Source organism: Rhizophagus irregularis, chromosome 17, assembly GCF_026210795.1.
Source record: "Rhizophagus irregularis chromosome 17, complete sequence".
NCBI lineage: Eukaryota > Fungi > Glomeromycota > Glomeromycetes > Glomerales > Glomeraceae > Rhizophagus > Rhizophagus irregularis.
In genome coordinates, this window is record NC_089445.1 from 677,284 (window position 1) to 700,179 (window position 22,896).

Sequence of the window (22,896 nt, forward strand, 5' to 3'; positions counted from 1 at the left end):
CATATGAAGTTATATAATTATTTTTCACCGCTACTACCATTCATATCTTGATATAATCTTTTCTTTAAGACATTCCACCTGTTATAACAACCAGATCTGTCACGATTAGAAAAATTTTCACGAGCAATTTTAGACCAAGGGACATCTTGTAAATTCACCAAAACTGCATCAACTAACTTTTTATCGTCTTCTAAACTCCAAAAATTTCTACCAGCAGGAGATTTTTTAGTTTTAACTTGATTTTCTGAAGTTTCTGAAGTGATTGTTTCGCTAATTAATTCTTTGGGAAGCTCAGTATCGGAAGATATAGTTTGCGAAGCGGGCTTTTTCTTGGATTTTCTTTTTGAAGTGGATTCTTTACGTGTGGTGGTCGGAGCACGTCGACTTTTTTTATTAATTGTTGTTGATGTCTTGTTTGAAAGAATTTGGAAAAGAACAAACATTTAAAAAATGAATCTTGAATAAAAGTGATTTCGAATAAACAAATTAAATAATAATAAATGAACGAACTTCATTATCTCGAGTTTCATCCTTTTTCTTTGTTGTTCGTTTCCTTTTTTTAGGAGGACTCTCCTTCAAATTTATCAAAATTACAAAAAAATATTATAATTTATATGGCAAATTATTTCAAAAATGAGAAAAGAAAATATATATAAATACATTTTCCATTTCTTGATTATTTTCTTCTTCGTAATTCTCAATCATTCCTTGATCAGTTTGTTGTGTATTATTTTGAGAACTAAATGGAGTCTCGTCCCCGTATTCATCCATATCTTGATCTGTTCGTTGTGTACTGTTTCGTGACATAATAAACAAATCATCTTCTAGGACCATACTTTGCGTATTATTTCTTGAAGATGTTGGAGTTTTGTAATCATCGTATTCATCCATTTCTTGATCCTTCACTCGCATTTTGCAAGTTCCCAAGATATAAAACGCGAAGTAATCTGAATAAGGAATAATTTTAAAAATTTTGAAAAAAAAAACTCAATGATTTAAATCATTTCATAATGATTTTATTTATCTCGATAAAATAGTCTTTTTTTTTCCCCGTAAAAGCTTGTAAAGTTTGTAAAGTTTGATTATTTTTGATCAATGATTAATTACTACGATAGACAATCAAATTTATATTTTACAGGATAAACTTTATTTTATTATCATAAAATTAATTTACTTTTTTAGTATTAATATTATCATTCTTTACACGTACCTTATAATTATATTAACTTACACTTTTAATAGCGATAGAACCAACAATTATATCAAGCATCTCATTTTGATCATTAATTTTATCATCAATCTTATAATACTAAATAAAATTTTTTAATATATTAACATACTTATAAATATTTAAAAATATCGATCAATTAAAATTAATTACCTTTTTAATTCTTGAAATATCTACAAAATTTGAAAAATCTTTGATATCACATTCCTCTCCATGAATTAATGTAGATAAATGAGATCTCGCCTAAATTATAAAAGAAAGAAAAAAAAAATAAAACATACATATATATATATACATACATACATATTCATTTATCTATAATATGAAATTTTGTTTACCTCTTCACTATTTCCTCCAACTTTAACGACAACGATTGAAGTCGAAGAATCGGAAATACCAAATCTTCGTAATGATTCACTTATCTAATTATTTAAAATTTAAGATTTTTTTAATATATATTTTAAAAATGAATAATTTAATAAAATGAACTTACGTTTGTTGTTGGAGAAAGACTATAAACAATTTCAGAATGTACATTATGAGTCTTAAGCGAAGAATTTAATTCATGTTGTACTGCGTCATTTGTAGCTACTAGCAATTGAAACTTATCCAGTACCTAATATAATATAATAGATTATTAATAATTCTATCAACTTAAAAAATTCAGATCCTATCATATTTACCATTTTAGCGTCTATAAAGGCGTAAGATAATTCTTGATCGTGAGATAATAGACGTTTACGTAATTCCGCTGCATTTGATACGTTTTTATAAAGTAAAATATGAATTTGCCCTCTTGTTGGAAAAGGCTCAAGAGTAAATGATTGCATAATGAGATGCGTAATTGAAATCAGTAATATAAACTCGTATCTTTGCAGTCTTTATCATCTAATCGTAATTTGGGGTTAGAATTTAAGTGAACTTCACTAAAAAATTGGAGATAATCTGGATAATCTACAATCAATAATTTGGCACTCTAATGGTCGATCAGAGACAGTCATTATCGATTGACTAGTTGATTTAGTAATACATTTTTTGTTTATCTTAATGCAACTACAGTTATTGCTAATGAAATTTTTTAATTGTTGCGAAACAAAAAAAAAGCCCCCTTCCCAAAAATAAATCATCCAATTTATTAATGTTTATAGAAATGAAATTGCGTTTATTAATTTCTTTATGTGTTTGAAAAAATTGCATAACTTATTTCTTTCTTTTTGAAATTAAGATACTCCTTCGTAAAATGAGCAGTTCTGATCAAAACGATCAGCGGGAGCGTTGTAGATGATAATGGTATTAAACGTTAATGTGAATGGTCCTGCAAAAAATAAAACAAGTAAACAACCAGTATTGTTAATCATTTAAGAACACAACATAAGGATCCGAAACTGAAAATAAAAGCAATTGCAAATGATTTATTAGATTGGCTAGTGGATTGGTATGTAAGCTTTTCTTGTAAGAAAATTTATTAATAGGCCTGAATCACGCTATCCTATTCCATGTAAAACACTAAACTGTTAAAAAATTTACGTGAACTACTTTCTCTTTTACAACAGGTTTGTGGACTCACCTTATATTGTGCTACCTGAACGGATTTTTCAGATGCAAGGGAATATTATTATTATTGATAATCTCATTATTAAAAGAAATTTGTGATATAGTTGCATTTTACTTTATAATTTTGTTTTTTTTAATATATGATATTACGATGAAGATATAAATTATAATATTTATAATATTTATCAACAAAAAAAATTTATCTTTTGATACGCGAAAAAAAAATGCAAGCTCTAAGATCAACTAAGTCAAATGACTTATCAGTTGACTGTAACACTATCAAATAAAATCACACTAATTTTAAAACCTTTGCAATTAACGCATTACTGATGTATAAAATTATATTAATAATATTATTAATGTTTGAAATCCTTCGTATTAAAAATCGGATCATTTACAATCAAAGTTAGTCATATTAGGATTCATGCGAAATATGAAACACGTGTGACATAATCGTAAATTGATTAAATTAATTAATCCTGATTAAAAAAACTTTGCTTATTAACCCAATTTGAATAAATTTGGACTGATAAAAACCTCTCCGCTGGTTTTTTCTTGCATCAAAAAATTTTTTTTCAAATCATTTATCTAGTTCTAAAATTACCTTTTATTCTTTATTTTTTAACATAAAATAAATATGAGTACACCAACGTAAGTTTTTTCAAATGTTTTAATTCTCAGAATTCTATTTTTGAAGGGAATTATTTCGATGAACAATTATTGACATATCTTATTAATTGTGCTTCATATAACACCAAAATATAGTTTATACTAAATCATTTCATTTATTATATTAATTAATGTAGTGGAGACTTCGGTCTTATTGGCCTTGCCGTTATGGTAAGTATGTGATATTGTAATGTTTGGATTGTATTTTTATTTTGAAAATAACTTTTTTCTTTTGATAATTTAGGGCCAAAATCTTATCCTTAACATTAATGATCATGGCTATACAGTAGTTGCTTATAACAGAACTGTATCTAAGGTGGAACACTTCTTGGCTAATGAAGCAAAAGGTAATCTCATTGTTATTTATCAATGCATTGTTTTTCATCTCTTGATATTTAACCAATTTTTTTTTTATTATGTTACACATATAGGCACTAAAATTATTGGTGCTAGTTCTATTGAAGATCTTGTTTGCAAATTGAAAAAACCACGAAAGATTATGCTTTTGGTTAAAGCTGGATCCGCTGTTGATGATTTTATTGAACAAATCATTCCTCATCTTGATCAGGGTGACATAATCATTGATGGTGGTAACTCTCATTTCCCAGATTCAATTCGTCGAAGCAAATATTTGGAAGAAAAAGGTTTCTTGTTTATTGGATGTGGTGTATCTGGTGGTGAAGATGGTGCACGTTATGGCCCTTCTCTTATGCCTGGAGGTTCTAAAGCTGCATGGTAAAAATAAATTATTATTTATTAGAATTCAAATATAATTTTTTTTTTTAAAAAAAAAATTAAAAATTTATAATTAGGGAACATGTAAAACCGATCTTCCAATCCATTGCTGCAAAAGTTGGTAAAGAACCATGTTGCGATTGGGTTGGTGAAACTGGCGCTGGGCATTATGTTAAAATGGTCCACAATGGTATTGAATATGGTGACATGCAACTTATTTGTGAAGCATATCATTTAATGAAAGAAGGACTTTGCTTTGACCATGATAAGATTGGTGATGTTTTCGAATTTTGGAACAAAGGTGAATTGGACTCCTTCTTGATTGATATTACTAAAGATATTGTGAGATTTAAAGATGATGATGGTTCTCCCTTAGTTGAAAAAATTAAAGATACTGCTGGTCAAGTACGTATCTATTTAATAGAGTATTTTTATTTAATAAATATCTAATCTATTTTTCTTTTATTATTACAGAAAGGTACTGGTAAATGGACTGCCATATCATCACTTGACCTTGGAGTTCCAGTTACATTGATTGGTGAAGCTGTTTACTCTCGTACACTTTCATCTTTAAAAGATGAACGTGTTCGTGCAAGCAAAATCTTGCCAGGACCAAAAAATAAGAAATTTGAAGGAGACAAAGACTTGTTTGTTAAACAATTGGGTCAAGCTTTATATGCTTCAAAATTGATTTCCTATGCTCAAGGTTTTATGTTAATGCGTGAAGCTGCTAAGGATCATAATTGGGATTTGAATAATGCTGGTATCGCTTTAATGTGGCGTGGAGGATGTATTATACGAAGGTAATTATAAATTTAACTTTTATAAATTAATTAATAAAACTCTTCTTAAGTGAAAATTTTTTCTATTCAGTGCTTTTCTTGGTGATATTAAGAATGCTTATACCAAGAACCCGAAACTTGAAAATTTACTTTTTGACCCATTCTTCAAGAAAGCTGTTGATGATGCTCAAGATTCTTGGCGTCAAGTTGTAGCACAAGCAGCTATTCTTGGTATTCCAACTCCAGCATTATCAACTGCTTTATCTTTTTATGATGGTTATAGACATGAAAGATTACCAGCTAATCTTTTGCAGGTAAAACATTAAAAGAAAATTAACGAATGTTCTAATTATATAATCAAATTTATATATAATTAATTAATTAATTTATAATTATATAGGCTCAAAGAGATTACTTTGGTGCCCATACTTTCAGATATCTTGATGAATATACTGACGATAAACATCCGAAAGATACTGACGTTCATGTTAATTGGACTGGTCATGGTGGAAATGTAAGTTCATCAGCATATTTAGCTTAAATTGTATTAAAAAAAAATGCAATATTTATGATAAGAAAGATGAAAATTTGCTTAAGAGATAATGTATGTAAATAAGCAACATATTTTGATGTAAAACAGTTCATATCAATTTGTCAATATTTCTTTGTATATGATATTTAAATATAAATAAATTAAATTTTTGAATAAATAAATATGTATAAATGATATTTACATAAGTCTAATACTAAACAATAAAACTGTAATACTTACGCTATAAAAAAAATAAATCAGTAAATAAAAAATCATATCATGTAAACGTAATTTATTGGCCAAAATTTCTTATAATTCGAGCTAAAATTATGATAATTTAGTGCCAGCCTAAATAAATTATTTTTATTATTATTATTATTATTATTCAAAGGGAACAGTAAATAAATTGTTAAATTTTAAATTATTATATATAACCAATAACTATGAAAGATTAGCAAATACTCATTATATTACTTGGTTATTTTTATAATATGACTTTTATAGTAGTGATAACTGAATTATATAATTTAGGTTTACAAAATTATATAATTTTCAAATATAAATTTTTAGTATTAAAATACTAATATAATATAATTTATATAAAATTATAAAAATTTAAGGTTTAAGTAATTTAAAATAAAAATATTACTTGTAAAAATAGTTTATTATTTAATAAAAATATACTTTATCTTATAATATTATTAAATTATCTTAGTAATAATATTTTCCATTATAAAATAAAAAAAAAGGTCATTAAAATTAAATTAAAAGAAAATTGTAAAAAAAAAAATAAATAACCAATTGTATAGTGCGGTACCTCTATAACCAACCCAATTTTATAGTCATAATGTGACATTTTCAAAAAGATGTCACATTAGCAAAAAATAATATTTTAAAATTCTAACCGATAATTTTAATAAAGCATATCAAGAGCTTTTAAACTTATCGGGTTAGATTAAAAAATAATAAATTTTGCTAGTGCTACATAAGTTTGAAGTTCAGGTAATTTATTATGATGGGAAAAATTTGAGAATAAGTGATTTTTGTGTAACATAAAAAAAAACAATCATTTGATAGTGCTTATTCAAATAAATCATTTTAGCTTATAAACTTACCCATGCTTTGTTAAAAAAATTTTGAAAAAAAATTCAAAAAAAAATTTTGGTAGTTTTTATTTATTACAAATTATATTATATCTATTTCTCAAAAAGGAATCATGGGAAAACTTGCTAAAAAAAATATAAATCCCATAGAAAAGTTCCTGATAATATACTTAATCAAATTACTTTAAATAATTATAATGAATAATAAATTATATATAAAAAATTATGCATAATTCTAATTAACATTAGGTATTGCATTAGCCAATCAAATTTATTTTAAGTCATGTGATTTTGTATTATGTCGGCAAAAAAAAATCGAGAAAATTTTTTTATTTGCTTAATGTATTTATCTTTTTTAAAAGCTATCTAATTTTAAAATTTTATAAAATTCTATTGACCATTAGATTACAAGATATAAGTACCTCCCATTATAGAGTATCTCGCACTGTATTAATTTAGTAAAATCAATTATAAATTTTATTATCATCACGAAGTTGATCAAATGTTAAACTTGTATTCATCAAACACAAATTATTTAATAAATGCTTAAATTTTGTATTTACTGAATGCTTAATATTTTATGAATACCTATTTGTAATTAAAATAAATATTTAGTTATTACTGTAATATATTGCAAATTAAATATTAATTATAAATGCTTTATAATTGCTACTTTAAAAAAGTATTCAAAAAATATTTTAAATTAATACTTGTTAATTATCATAAAGAAAACTACTAATTAAGCATTGGGCTTTTAGTAAGATCAAATATATATACATACGTATATATATAAATTACTAAGTTATACTCAGACTTATAATCACTATTACTATCATGTGTACAATCATTATTTATACTTTTTTTTTATCATTTTGTAATTAAAGTAGCTAGTTATTTATACTGGCTGCCTAATATTTTATTAGGCGGGATGGTCTTACGCATGGGATATAGAGATATTTAGTATAAAGGAGTGAAACGAATGAAGAGGATGATCGCAGATTACGCATTATTTAGTGATAAACTAGATAGTAGAACCAAATTTAATTTCACAGTTTAGGCCATATAGCTCTAATCGGATTTCAAGTAAAAAAGAGGTTGAAGAATTGGATTAGTATTATCAGGTAGCACAGGTCGAAAAGTGAAAAATCAGGCACCAATCAGTCACCAATCAGGTAGCTGATTGGTGCCTGATTGGCATTTTCGCCAAATACCGTCACCAATCAAGCAGTTTGCTAACTTTTGATCCAGTGATCAGAAAAGGATGAAATATAGCTCATTGGAATCGTCTCAACATGACGAATCTAATGGTAGTAAAATCTCATTTCTAGGATTAATACTTGATGAGAAATTAAGTAAAATATAAAAATAAAAATGTATCATTTATATTTTATTTAATTTTTTATTAAGTAACTATTAATCCTAGAGATGCGATTTTACTACCATTAGATTCGTCTTGTTAAGACGATTCCAATGAGCTATATTTCATTTTTTTCTGATCAACTGGATCAAAAGTTAGCAAACTGCCTGATTGAGATCGATTGATCGCCTGATTTTTCACTTTTCGACCTGTGTAGTGAAAGGGTGGTAAGTTTTTAGGATAGTCTTCATAATGTGATTTTTTGTAAAATTTTTACAAAAATGTACGTGGTATTACAATGTTAATTGTTAAATTCAACTAGCAAAAGACCATTTCAAATTTGTGTGTTTTTATTTGAAGGGTTTAATTTATTTTTATAGTTCAATAGTAAAAAAGTGATAACTGTTAGTTTTTATAATAACTGAACTAAAGGTATTGGTCAGTAACTTTGTTTCGTAGTTAGAAAGAATAACGAAGGCATGGTATAGTAGAAGTGATATCTACTCGATGTACCATTTGTATTCTGGAAAAAAAATAGTTATATATAAGGGAAATCATTTAATATCACATGTCGCACTTAGTGCGATGGAGTATACTAATAAATATTAGTATATTTTCTTTTTTAGCCCCCTTTTCCAATTCATTCCTTTCCTCTTCCATTCTTTCGCTCTTCCCCTCTCCCTTTTATACTTTGTTTTAAAAAAAGTTGAAAAACACCTATAAAAAAAAAATCCTTTTTTTTAGGCAGTTATTTTGGTTCTTCTGGACGTGGCATTTTGGTAAACTTTTATATTTTATTTTCTTCAATTATTTTTATTTTAATGAAATAATTTCTAATGGCTCATTTTCTTACTTTTTTAAACAGTTATATTCTCTTACTTTGACCATGTAAATTGACTATAAAAGCTACTGTGACCTGATATTAAAATTTCTAAAAAAAGTTTAAATCATAAAAAAATTATAAACATTTGAAAAAAATGAAATATAATGTTATTAATTTAAAAAATTTGATTTGATATTTCAATTCATTCATTTGGACATGTGGAAATTTGGTAGGAAAAGGGAAAGGAAGTGGGAGTGGGTTTATTTTTTTGTATTATTTATTGACAAAACATTTATTAACGTTTTAATTTTTTTTCTTTTTTTCAAACAGTTTTTGAGTTTTGTTTAACGCGCAAGTTTTTGGTTTTTTTTTTTAGGAACTCTTCAAATTTTTGGCAGTAAGACTTAATTTTATTTACTATTTTTTTTATTTTTAAACGAATTTTACTAATAGTTCATTTTTTTTTTTTAGGCAGGTCTTTCAGATTTCTGGGATTTGGGCATTAGTAGACGGCTTGACCTCACCCTATAAAAAGTATTATACTTAAAATATACTTAAAATATATTTAAAATATACTTAATTTAAAAATTGCAAAATACTTATAATATATTTTTAATATATCTAAAATATACTTAAAATTATCTTAAAATATATGTTTAATATATTTAATTTTTGCCCATATACTTAAAATATATTTAAATTATATTTAAATTAAAATTTAAGTATATCAATATTATAAGATTATTATAAGTATATTTTTTACATACTTAAAATATACTTAAAATATATTATAAAATATATTATAAGTATATTTTTTACATACTTAAAATATACTTAAAATATATTATAAAATATATTATAAGTATATTTTAAGTATGTAAAAAATATATCTATAATATATTTAAATTTTAATTTAAATATAATTTAAGTATATTTTAAGTATTTGGGCAAAAATTAAATATATTAGAAATATATTTTAAGATAATTTTAAATACATTTTAAGTATATTATAAGTATTTCACAATTTTTAAATTAAATATATTTTAAGTATATTTTAAATATATTTTAAAAAGTTTTTAATTATATTTTAAATATAAATACTTTTTATAGGGCTCATTTCTGCTTTGAAAGGTGAGGACTTTTTTAAAGTTGATTTTATAGAAATGTTTTACTAACGTTTCTTTAAATTACTTTTTTTTGTAGGGCATTAGCAACAAGGCGGACATCTTCATTTTATCACTTTGATTTTGCCAATCATTTGTCGATCATTCACAATTTTATCACTAGTGCCGTTATATTCTTTTTTTACTTCATTAAAAATTTCATATATCAGAATATTACCAAAATTTACTGAAAATTTTATTTTATATCAAGTTTTAATTAAATAGATTTTTATCCAAATCAAATCATTACTGGCTAACTTTCATAAGTAATAACCTTTTAATTTTTAATAAGCAAATATTATAATTAGCTGACTTCTTTACAAGTAAAAAACCTGTATTATGAAAGCAAATATTGTATTATTTTTTCATAGATTATATATGATGTAAAAAATATACATGCAAAGAAGTTTTAAACTTACGCTATGCATATTAAATGTCTTCTGCCGTCAATTTTTAGTGCAATTATTCGATTTTATCACATAATAGTGATAATACATAAATCTATTAATTTTGCTTCAATTGGAAATTTCAGATATTAATGTATCTTTAAATTTTATTTATAAATTTATCTTATTTTAACTTTTATATTTAATTTTTTTTTAACCAAATTCAAGCATAATTGATCAAGTTTTATAAGTAGTTTAAGTTAATATTGAGCGTCAAATGATTGGCAGGTATATTACTAAATTAATTAATGATCGTCAGGTGATAATAAGTATGTCCGCCCTGTTGGCGCCAGCTTGAACATGAAACCAGACTTTATAAGGTAAAAAACAGGATTTTTTTTAAGAAATTTGTTTCTTTTTCTTTTTTAACTTGATTTATCTTTTTTTTGTAAATATCGGTTTGGGTCTTAGATCTAGTAAGTTTCGAAGGCAAAAATTATGTAATTTTTGTTTTTTTTTAAAATTTTTTTTTCTTTTTTTTTGTAGGTATTAGTTAGTTCAGGCTGTGGATCTTTGATCTGGTAGGTTTTGGGTTGAAGAAAATTTTTTTCTTTTTGTTTTTACTTAATTTTTTTCTTTTTTTTTTTATAGGTATCGGTTCCTTTGTTAGGATCCAAGTTGGAATTAGATGGTAAATTTTGGAGTTTCAAAACTGACTGTTTAATTATTTTTTTTTTAATTTATTTTTTTTTATTTTTTCAACTTTTTTTTTCATTTTTTTTAGAAATCTGGCTCTTTTGTGATAAAATTTGAATTTGACTTTGATAAGTTTTGAAGTAATTTCCTTTTAAAAAAAAATTTTTTGTTATTTTTTTTTAATTTATTTTTTTTCTTTTTGTTATTGTAAAAATTCAATTTCTTCCGCCTTAGGATTCGAGGTTGAATTTGGTAAGTTTTGAAGCAAATGCTTTAATTTAAAACTTATATTTTTTTATTTTAATATTTCATTCTTAATTTTTTTTGTAGATATTGGTGTCTTCGATTTTAGAATCTGAAATTGAATTTGAGGAGTACCTGAATGCGTGAAAATTTGGTATGAAAGGGACTACTTTTTATTATTCTTTTATTATTCTTTAATGAAACATTTACTAATGTTTCACCTTCTTTCTTATTTTAGACAGCTTTTTGGATGCAGATTACAGTATTTAAGTTTATTTTTAAACTTCAATTTTTCAATATAATGAAACATTAACAAGAACCCCGGATATCTCCAAAACAGGTCATAAGTCACACTTTTGGTTTAACAAAGCTGCGCTTGAATTTTATTAATTTTTGCCACAAGTTACTTTAGAGAATACCAAGTATTCAAAAAAGAACTGCAACAAAGTGCAGAACTAATTTAATACAAAAACAATAATCTTCCTAGAAAAATACATAAAGAAATTGCAAGATTATAAACCCAATACCCTCTCTATATAAATAACTATGGCTACCCCCAAATTATATCTCAAACCCGGTAGAATCGACTATGCTATACGTACTCAGCGAGACCCCCCGCTATATTTAAAGATCGAAGAATCCCATTGCCAAATACCATTAGCACTATTAAAAATACACAAAATTCAATTTCTCCTATTTGACTACATACTATGAATAACAAATCTATTTCACAAAGACCTCAGGGAACTTTTTAGTGTTGTGCAATCCAGCCGCTAGGGGAACTTTTTAGTGTCGTGCAATCCCAACAGGAACACCCACCTCATTTCGAACGATCTCTAACAGAGGATACCCACCTCATTGCGAACGATCCATCAGCCTAAGATCTACCTAGATAAATCAATCCAATGATAGTCCAACATGTGACCACCATGATCGGCATACTACAAAAACTGCGGTACCCAACCTGTCACCTCCTTTATCACCCGAGTGATCATCAATTTTGAAATTGTAACACTAAGCCACCATGATGATCAAATTTTCCAGTATCCTCCACCTCCCCAAAAAAAATAAGGTTACACCAAAAAAAGTGACCAAGAAAAACAAAAAGTAAAAAATAAAAACATAAACCCCAGAAAAACTCGAAGTGCAATGAGAAAAACCTGAGTAAAAAAAATCACCAAACATACACCTCAACTCCGTCTCCTTAATTTAGAAGACTAACTTTCCGTTAACAACATCAACTAACAAGAAATACGTTGGTCAAGAGCTCCTTCCAAGAAATACCGGTCTGACCTGCGAACCACTTGGCCAGTTAGACTTTAAAGGCGTAGAAACCAAGACGCACTACTTTTCAACCTTTCAGAAAGCCCAGGGGAACGTTCGTGTGAAACTGCCATCTTACAGTATTATTGGTAACTCCAAGACTCATGATAACGGTCCTAACTCAATATAAGCCATAAGGAGTTCGAGCGAAACTAAAGACCTCGGTAATAACTTCATATAACGTCAAAAAGTCCTTTTACTATCACTCAAGGCAAAAAATCTCATATTTTTCATCTATGTCTTCTTGGGAAAAAATGGGTAGAGCCCAACGGTAGAGAAAGTACAATGATCCCTTAAGTCACACTTTTAGTTTAACAAAGCTTGTGCTTGAATTTTATTAATTTTTGCTGTAAGTAACTTTAGAGAATACCAGGTATTCAAGAAAGAACCACAACAAAGTGCAGAACTAACTAATACAAGAACAAATAATCTTCTGAAAAAAAAAATACATAAAAAGAAATGCAAAATTATAAACCCAACACCCTCTCTATATAAATTACTACAGCTACCCTCCCTCCCCCTCTCCCCCCAAATTATATCTCAAACCCGGTAGAATCGACTATACTATACGTACCCAGCGAGACCCCCGCTACATTTAAAGATCGAAGAATCCCATTGCCAAATACCATTAGCACTATCAAAAATATACAAAATTCAATTTCCCCTATTTGACTACATACTATGAATAACAAACCTATTTCACAAAGACCTTAGGGAACTTTTTAGTGTCGTGCAGTCCAGCTGCTAGGGGAACTTTTTAGTGTCGTGCAATCCCAACAGGAACACCCACCTCATTTCGAACGATCCCTAATGGAGGACACCCACCTTATTGCGAACGATCCATCAGCCTAAGATCTACCTAGATAAATCAATCCAATGATAGTCCAACATGTGACCACCATGATCGGCATACTACAAAAACTGCGGTACCCAACCTGTCACCCCCTTATCACCCGAGTGATCATCGATTTTGAAATTGTAACATCAAGCCACCATGACGATCAAATTTTCCAGTATCCCCCACCCCCAAAGAAAATAAGGTTACACTGAAAAAAGTGACCAAGAAAAACAAAAAGTAAAAAATAAAAACATAAATCTCAGGAAAACTCGAAGTGCAATGAGAAAAACCTGAGTAAAAAAAAAACACCAAACATACACCTCAACTCCGTCTCCTTAATTTAGAAGACTAACTCCCCGTTAACAACATCAACTAACAAGAAATACATTGGTCAAAAGTCACACTTTTGGGCAAACATGGCATAGTAGCCTTTATCTTTATTAATTATTTATCAAACTTTACAAAATTACATATAAGAAAAAAGGAAAATAAAATAAAAACTAACTAAAAACAAAGCTATATAGTCTCCTAGAAAGAAATTAAAATTAAAAAAAAATTCAAAAGAAAAATCGCTAATACTAACACTTCCTAGATCTCCCCCCTTAATATATTCCAATCAAAGTAGAAGCAACTATGCTAACATAATAACGAATGACGCACCCACTATTAAAATCGACACTCCATCCTGCAAAAGCGGTTATTAAGTAGCACCGTTAGACGACCCATAAAACCTGAAATGTGATTAAACCAAGATAATCCATATTGCATCGAGTTTTTTAACCAATCGGTTCGAAGTCGCATGAATCAGGCAATGTGTCGGAGGTGGTAAAGATGAGTAAGGTAAATAAGAAGATTTAGACAAACCTTTAGGCCTTGAAGAGTGTTTAAGTGTTGAAATAATGTTCATCGCATGTTCCCATAATCCTTTATCATACGAACGCGGATTCCAAATTCGTTTATGGAATTTGTTGACAAAATTGTTGTGTATGGCGGCAACCACATTCATAGCAGTGAGGCGAGGAATACCTAGGGTTTCAAAAACTTCCAGAAAGGCGGTAGGCAAACAGCCACGAACCAGACTATAAGATGACCAGTTGCTAGATGAGAAAGACCAACAAGGGAGGGAAGTAATTCTATCCACTAAAGAAGAATAGTCACAATTGGCATTATCACCCGCTTCTTTGATTTTTCAGGTAAAGTGGTGAAGATAAGATGTTAAAATATGGTGTAATTTAACACGATGCTTTTTGCATAAAAATAAATGCATAAAATCTTCTAAGTGGTCTTCACAAGAATGATAAGTTAGAATTTCCACGTATAAATTAGGTCGTATCCTTTTCAATGATTCCAAAGTGGGTAGGTCTTCCAGAAAAAGTTGAAATTTTAATGTGTGATGTCTAGAGACATTCTCCTTGGTAAAAGAATTATCAAATTTAGGTTGGAACATTAATGTATGCCAAGTAAGAGCCCAATCAACCATATATCGAGATGGATCCATTAAGAGAGAAAGAAAACAGAAGCGGGAAAGAGCTAAAAGGTCTTTCATATACAACATTTGATGATATTGTTTGAATAGATGTCTTGGGTTGGATTCACAGACCACGTCATCATAGATCATAATATAATCATGAACCGCGGTGAGATCGAGACGGGAGATGAGAACAGCATCATCAGATGTATGGGCAGTATTGGCAAGAGAATCAGCAAAGTCATTCCAATAAAAATTAGAGTGAGCTTTAACTTTGAAAGGCAAAATCGAAAGTTGTTTATCCACAATCAGTTGTTGAATGATGGCCCAAAGTTCAAAATTGGTAGTCTTATAATAAAGACGAGAATCTGAATAATTAGATAAGAAACAATGTTTCAAACCCTCGATGGAAGACTGTGAATTTGTATAAATATGAACAACAGAGTTGGCAGGAGAAGCTGATAAAGCAGCATAAATAGCAGCAGCTTCAGCACGAGAAGAAGAAGGCCAATCGTGGATAATACCCCGCTTATAAGTGGCAATGGAATTAAGAAAGCCAGAATCTTTAACAATTTGAACCCAGCCCATCCCATAGAAACATCACTAGTTCCTAAATTGATAAGAGAACCATCAGTGTAAAAGGTATAATGCGAATTTGGAGAGAGCACGACCGACGATGACGCAGCAACCTCGCCAGCTGTAATTAAATGTGTAGTAGGTGCAGCTATGTCAACAGTATTAAAGGAAATATTGGGAATATCAGCAGCTAATACTGAGCGAACTGAAGGATTACAAGTTAAAGTAACAAAATCCATGATTTCCGCCCATGACACAGTAGCAGTCAAGCTGGATGTGTGACTCATAATGGATGATTTCTTCATAGGTAAAATCCATGAGTGACGAAGAGAGGCCGAATAAGAGCAAGACACAGAGCTAGTAGCAACAAATTTCTTTGAGTAGGAAGATATGTTGATATTCAAATTGCAGCCAGGACAAGGTTGTAGAGTTATCAAGTCGCTCAGACGAGATAAGCAGTCTGAAGTCCAATGTACAATAGTACACGTGGAATGTTTGGGTTGGATCTGAATCTGTTTACCAAATATAGGGAAGCCATCATCATTCATCGTGACAATCCAATTCTTTTTATAACCAGAAGGAGGAGTACAAAAAGTAAGTTCCTTTGCAATTTGGCTCACAGGTCGTTGTTTAGTCATAAATTGATCTTTCAATAAACCAGATTTATCTGGAATCGTGACATTAGCAGAAAGATTTTTGTACCAATTGGGAAGACGGGCATTACCACGCTTTTGAATAGAGTTAGCGTATATGACAGACCAGGAGAGCAAATGTGTTCCTTGAGGTGTCAAAAGTTGCGAAAGGTAAAAAAGGCCACGTTTTCGAAGTCTTGTTAAGTTGGTTTTAAATACATCCAAAGAAAGACATTGATAAATAGGAGTATGGCCATTAGGATAGGTTAAATCAGGTACAGGCGATAAATTAGCACGCGACAGATGAAAGGGAGTTGAGAGCAATGAAGCTAAAGTATTAGCGATGTAATCTTGTTTAAAAATTAGAAGAGAAGACCAACAAGACCAATCCAAAACCATCAAAGGAGAAATAAGAATTAAACAATAAAATTGAATAAATCGCAACCTATAATTAAATAGCGATTTCATAAAAGCAGAAGAAGAGTTTGCTAACAAAAATAAATTAGTAAAATGACTTTGTTGTTGAAACGAAAATAAATTGATCAAACCCAAAGCTTGTGTTAAATATAACACCACATTAGGAACAGAACGTGATAATTTGGCCTTGTGTTTAACTAAGGCACGAATCGAAGAAGTAATAGTAGAACATTCAACCTCAGATAAATGCGTAACTTGCATTCGATAATCCAATTTTGGGATCAAAACAGTATTATAAAGATATACCACTTGTTGAACAGTCAATTTCGCCGGGCGGAGAATTGCAGAGAAAGAATTACATTCTCGCTTGAGTTGTTGTCGAATAAAATTCCTAGAGCCATTAATATTAAACCAAACGCCCAAGAAACGGAAAGATGAGGACATAGGGATAGGAGTAACAATAATATTGGTTGTAGTGTTGAGTGATGAAGTCATCAAAGTAAAGGCAATAGGAGATAAATCGTGAGAAGTAGCAATCGCATTGGTGGCTAAGACATATTTATTATGGTTAGCTGAAGTGTTGTTCAAACAATAAAATTCTTCAGTAATAGACAACATATGTTCCATTCCCTCTTTAGAAGAAGAAATCAGAGTAGAATCATCCATAAACACCAAATTATTGATTTCTAAAACATCTAGAGAATGAGAGCTTAATGAAACAAAATCGGGAGCCATTGGAGAAACCAGATGGTAAGAATCGTTTTTCTCATTATGGAGAGCAGTGAGCAAAGGGTCTAAATAAATAACCCATAAAAGCGGAGAGATAACTTCACCTTGGTCAATCCCAATTCTAACTCTATATGATGGAGTAGGGCCATGTGCAGTAATAACACGATTGAAACGCGACATGAACAAGGAAAGTAGAAATTGAATAGCATTTTGTGGCAAACGTAAGCGCTGGAGAGCAAAACGCAACATGGATAGATCAACTGAATCAAACGCCTTTGAAATGTCTTGAGAGAAAATCCATAAAGGTTGTTTGGTAACTACCGAATCATGGATAATAGATTCCAGTGTAATAATAGGATCACGGTAGGAACCTCCAGGTAAACCAGCAAAGTTACCTCCTTGAAAAACATAGTGGGAAGCGAGCAAAGGAGCCAGACGATTGTAAAAAAGCTTAACCAAAGCCTTGCAAATCACTTCCAATAAAGTAATAGGACGAGTATTTTTAAGTTGGCATTTCCATTCATGCGGTTTGGAAATAGGAAAGACAGTAGCTTGTCTCCATAAATCAGGGATATTTGCGTCTGATAAACAGGCGCAAATTAGGTTAAAAAGAAGAGCAGAAGCAGAAGGTCCTAAATGTTTCAACATCTCATATGAGATCATAGAAAGTCCTAGGGGCTTTTATCATTACATTTGGAGAAATCGTCGAACACCATTCTTCAAGGGTAGGAGGATCTATAAGTGAATCAAAAATAGTTGGAGAGACATCAGCAAGCGGCGCATAAGCATTAGACCATCGTTCAGGCAAATCCTGTATGGAAGAAGGAGGATTGGAGGTAATTGGAACAAAATTTTGAAAATGTTCAATGACTTCTTGATCAATGGCATCTGAAAAAGTTAATAAAGTAGGGCGTGTTGGATGATCAATAAAAACACGATCAAGAACGATTCGTCGTCTAGTTCGTGACAAGGCAGATTCAATAAAAGTAGAGATATCATTGGTGAAGTTATTATTCCGAGCATCAATTTTTGCCTGAATAGAAGAAGCTTGGAATTCTTTTTCTTTGAGCAAAAGGAGGCTCCGCAAAAGCAAAGTCATGTTCTCTAACATTTGAAGTAAATTAGCAAAATCATCAATTCGCTCATCACGAAGAGAAGAAGGAAGAACAATAGGAGTAACAAAAATTTGTTTGTAAACAAAAAGAAGATTGTTAAGACGTAAATAATATGAAGACCATTTGGACTCAAAACTAACAGAATATAAGGTAGGGTTTTTGTGAAGGAAACGGATAGTCTTAGCCACTTTAAACAAAACCGATAAGACTGGCATAAACTTTCTAGATCCTTAGACTTCTTCAGAGCATAAGTATTGCCCACAATAATTGAGGGCAGCTGGGACATAGCAGCTTTAATAATCCTAGAATGAAGATATTCACACTTCTGATTTAGAGGCCAAGCATCAAAGACTAGTGGATCAATTGGACATAACTTATCCAAGTCAATAGCAAAAGCAGTCTACTGTTCTGTAGAAATAGAATCGTATTTAAAAACACGTCGAGTATTACGACCAAGTTGACGAGCACGAGCAGATTTAATAGTATCTGACAGTAAGGAAGCGTCAAAATAGGTGATAATAGGGTTATGATCAGAAATGTGTAAATCATAGGCATCAAAAATGGTTGATGTTAACATATGACGATGAAGAAGCGGGCAAGACCAAACAAAGTCAATTCGGGTAATAGTGTCCAAGTGGTGATAATTACCTAAGGTACTAGATAAATTAAGGGGGATACAATCCTCATAATTATGATAAAGCAAATAATGAAATAATGTATGAATTCTTTTAGCGGCAACCTGAGGTTGATGCAAAAATATGGGGTAAAATTTCTCCAAATTAATGTTAAAATCACCGCAAATAGCATGGTGAAAATTTTGTGAAAAAGTTTGAGAAATAAGAGAAATTAATTGATCAATGACTTCATATCGAAGAACAAGATCATTTGTAGGGGGAATATACACTACAAATATACGCAATTTAACATTGCCTTTAAAAAATAAGTCTACAGAAAGAATTCAGGAAAAATGGGATTGATAAAATTGGACGTGAGTTGCTAGAGAGTTGTGTATAAACAAAGAGACACCGCCAGAAGAACGGCCGTGTTTAGTAGAATCCAAATCAGAATGGAAAGAAGTATAATCACAAACTCGCTTAGATAAAAATTTCATTTGTTTAGGCGATAAATGAGTATCAACAATACCACCAAAAGAAATATGGTTGTGAGAAAAGAAGGAAAAAATTTGGTCCATTTTAAATGAACCTTGACCAGGAGTTTTAAGACCATTAACATTAAAAGAAGAAATGTTAAAAGAATTGGGAATGAGTGAAGTAGAGGAAGAGGAAGAAAATAATGTATCAGATAAAGGATCATTAAAAATATCACTAAAATCAACAGGGTTAGGGGGATTTCGCACAAAGGTATCATAATCTATATTATTGTTCATCATTATTACACTATGATAGAAATTACGGGGTGAAAAAGGAGAATAACAAATTAATCAGACGAAGTCTTATTGACTAAGTCCGAGGAGGAGCCACCAGAAATGGAGCTAATAAATCTTTCAATAGAGCCAGATAAGTGGTCGAATTTGTTATCTAAAGATCGTTGAAAGGAATAAATTTCAGCACGTTCTTTATTAATAGACGCTTCATCAGCAGTTTCGGGAATGGGGGAAGAAAAAATGGTAGAACGGGGAATAGGAACCGGTGGGGAAGGGAGAACCGGACCGGAAGTAGGCTTGTTTGAAGTGGGCGGGTTAGATTGTGTTAGATAAGGGGGGTGCATTGGTGATTATCAACAAGCATATGTGAAGAATTATTGGGATCAGGTGGAAGAACATCGTCCTGTAGGTGCCCAAAAGCCTGACGTTCCAGCCGAGACATCCTCTGATCAGCTAATTCAAGAGCATGAATTCTAGCATATACACTAGCCATATCTTCTTGAAGGCTTTTAAGCACTGAAAGAATCTCTTGAATTTGGGAACAATTAGGATCCACCAAGGGAGGTTTGTGGCCAGACGAGTTGGGAGTAGCAATGTTATTACGTTGAGAAGTAGAAAAGAAAACTGAACGGTCTTTGCCTTTACGCTCATTAGATCGAGGTCGTTGAGCAGATTGAGTAGAATTACGGAAATTAGAAGAATTAGGCGAAGAAGTATTATTGGTGGTATTGTGATTCCGTTTAGCATTATTAGCTGAATGGTTACGTTGTCGAAAATTAGAACGATCTTTGGATTGAGAACGGGAATGATATCTACTGCGATTAGCAGAAGAATTATTATTATTAGATTGACCAATATTGAAATGTTTTTTCAGGTGTGCGACAGGATTGCGAGTGCGTGAGCGACCTCGAGAGTTGTTCAATGGGCATGCAGTAGGAGCGCAGCCAAGTTTGCCACATCTATGGCAAAGCTTGTTTGTATTCTCCGAAAGTTTCCACTGGAGTCGATGACCTTGCAAGGCAATTGATTGTTCCATTGCGGTGTCCATCATTTGTTGCGATTTAAAAGTGATGTAAGCCCATCGTTTAGGTTTATAAGAATTAAGAGACAGGGGGATATTAACGCCACGCACTCCAACTCTCGTACAGGGTGCTAAATGCGCATCTTTTGTGTTAGGAGGGAGGGGCGAGATAAAACAGCAACGAATTCACGTCGCGATTTCTTTTGATCAAGGGTAAGGGAGCATGGTGTAATACGTAAACAAGTAGAATAACAATAGATCGCCCACTGTTTATCCATAAAATGTTGGATGGAGAAGACATCATCATAAATGATACGAGCTTGTTGGACTTTAGCATTAGCACGTGTATGAAGGCGACAGGATTGTATGTTACCATACTTTTTGAAAAGAGCAGTAATATCTCATTTCTTTGCATGAAGAACGGGATGTCGGTAACTTGGATAGCTTGAAGATCTTCATCGGTTCGGAGTTGCTGTGGGTCAGTAGAAAAAATCTGAAATCGGCAAGATCATCAATGTCAGAGCGGAGGCATCACGTTCAGGTGGTCGAGTTAAAATGAATAACCAATCTTTTGAGGTCGCAGAACCGACATGCGGGCGCGCGGCCATGTAGGAGTGATAAGTTTCCAAAAGGAGATTATTGACAGCGTCAATCATAGCCCGATTGGTAGGATATTTTTTGACAAATTCAGGGGAAATATTAGGCGCCGCAGCAGCCCGATATTCACGCCAATGGAAATAGTGGGCGTGTCGAGGAAAGAGGAGAAGTATCATTGGTATCCATAATGTCCTTATTAGGAGACACGTCTAAGGGGAAGTTTCTTTGTCTTTTGGAGCATGCATGGACGCGTCGGTACCAGACGTGACAGAACCAGGCGCAGAAGGCGCAGTAGTATCTTTGGGAGGAGGAGACGAAAAATTGTCAGCATTATTTTGTTGAGGAGGAGTAGTATTGCTACCTTCAGCGCCAGCCGCTGAGTCAGCGACGTAGTCTTCTTCCATAGGATTTTCTGGGAGCGTACAGGTACGTTTGGAAGGGTTGTTTTTATTGTTTGTTTGTTCATTATCAGAGTTTGAAACGTCAGAGCCAGAGTCTTTATTTTTGTTTCGTTTGTCTTGATGCTTGGCAGGTCCCCCGTTAGGGTTATTGCCAGCTTTTTTGTTACCTTTGGGAGGCATTTTAATAGTAAAATAAGAGATGTGTTAATATGAAGAATAAAAATTTCTTCTGCGAAATTTTTGACCAAGGATCTACAAGAAAGAGTTGGCAGATCAAGTCACACTTTTGGCAGATTGGCCAGGACCCCGGATATCTCCAAAATAGGTCGCTAAGTCACACTTTCGGCAGATTGGCCCATTTTTCGAGAACAAAAAAATCGTTTTTTGTAAATATCTCGGCATCCAGTAGTCCAATTTTGATGAACTTTTTTTTTAAATTGTAGAGCTAAATGAGGGCTACAAAATAAAAAAAAGTTCATTAAAATTGAATTACTGGATGCTGAGATATTTACAAAAAACGATTTTTTGAGTTTCAGCAAAAAGCATATGTGCCGATTTTTGGAATTAGTCTAAATTAAGATTTTTATAAAAATTTAATATTTTAGTAAGATTAACATTACACAAATCTAAATTAAATATGTGTTACATATTTACGTAACTCAGATTTATTAAAAAATAAAAAAAAATTTTTTAATCAATATTCAAAAATAACGGTAATAACCACTTCTTTTTCCCCATCACTCCCATCACTTTTCCATCATTTTTCTATTCACTTTTATTAAATATGACAAAAAAGTTTATAAGCAAATATAGCAGTTATTTTTAAGTGGTAAGTAAAAGAAAAAACTTAATATTTTATATACATAGATAAGACATATTTTTTCATAATTTTTAGCATTAATTTATTGTTTTTTCTTTGTAAAAAATACATGCAAATAAAAAATAATTATGATGTAAAATAGTTGTAAAATGAATAATAAGATATTCTTTTTTTTTCAAAATAACTAATTATATATTTGTTTTTTATCTTTTAAAATTATTTTATTAGATTTATTCTACTAAAATCCTTAAATGGCAAATAAAATCTTTTAAATAAAGTAAAAGAATTTGGGATTCTCTTATGA

The 22,896-nt window shown here is 30.6% G+C and overlaps 3 protein-coding genes across 3 annotated transcripts; 1 reads left to right on the forward strand and 2 right to left on the reverse strand.

The window, feature by feature from the left end:
- Positions 1-17: 17 nt before the first annotated feature.
- OCT59_008884 (uncharacterized protein) lies at positions 18-912 on the reverse strand (the record flags this gene model as incomplete). The annotated part of the gene is made up of 4 exons (XM_066133175.1): positions 18-96; positions 178-410; positions 511-573; positions 661-912. 4 exons carry the CDS (start codon positions 910-912, stop codon positions 18-20), a joined length of 627 nt encoding a protein of 208 aa, XP_065999646.1.
- Positions 913-1,135: 223 nt separating this feature from the next.
- Positions 1,136-2,104, reverse strand: OCT59_008885 (uncharacterized protein). The gene is made up of 5 exons (XM_025309781.2): positions 1,912-2,104; positions 1,722-1,844; positions 1,567-1,650; positions 1,382-1,471; positions 1,136-1,309 (listed from the first exon to the last, which is right to left on the reverse strand). Exons 1-5 carry the CDS (start codon positions 2,056-2,058, stop codon positions 1,223-1,225), a joined length of 531 nt encoding a protein of 176 aa, XP_025189429.1. The 5' UTR covers positions 2,059-2,104; the 3' UTR covers positions 1,136-1,222.
- A 1,238-nt stretch (positions 2,105-3,342) lies between these two features.
- Positions 3,343-5,704, forward strand: OCT59_008886 (6-phosphogluconate dehydrogenase decarboxylating). Its single transcript, XM_025312527.2, has 8 exons — positions 3,343-3,433; positions 3,589-3,622; positions 3,696-3,798; positions 3,883-4,186; positions 4,264-4,591; positions 4,661-4,989; positions 5,060-5,282; positions 5,369-5,704. The coding sequence occupies exons 1-8, from the start codon at positions 3,420-3,422 to the stop codon at positions 5,507-5,509; spliced, it is 1,476 nt and encodes a 491-aa protein (XP_025189430.1). The 5' UTR covers positions 3,343-3,419; the 3' UTR covers positions 5,510-5,704.
- The last annotated feature ends 17,192 nt before the right edge of the window (positions 5,705-22,896 follow it).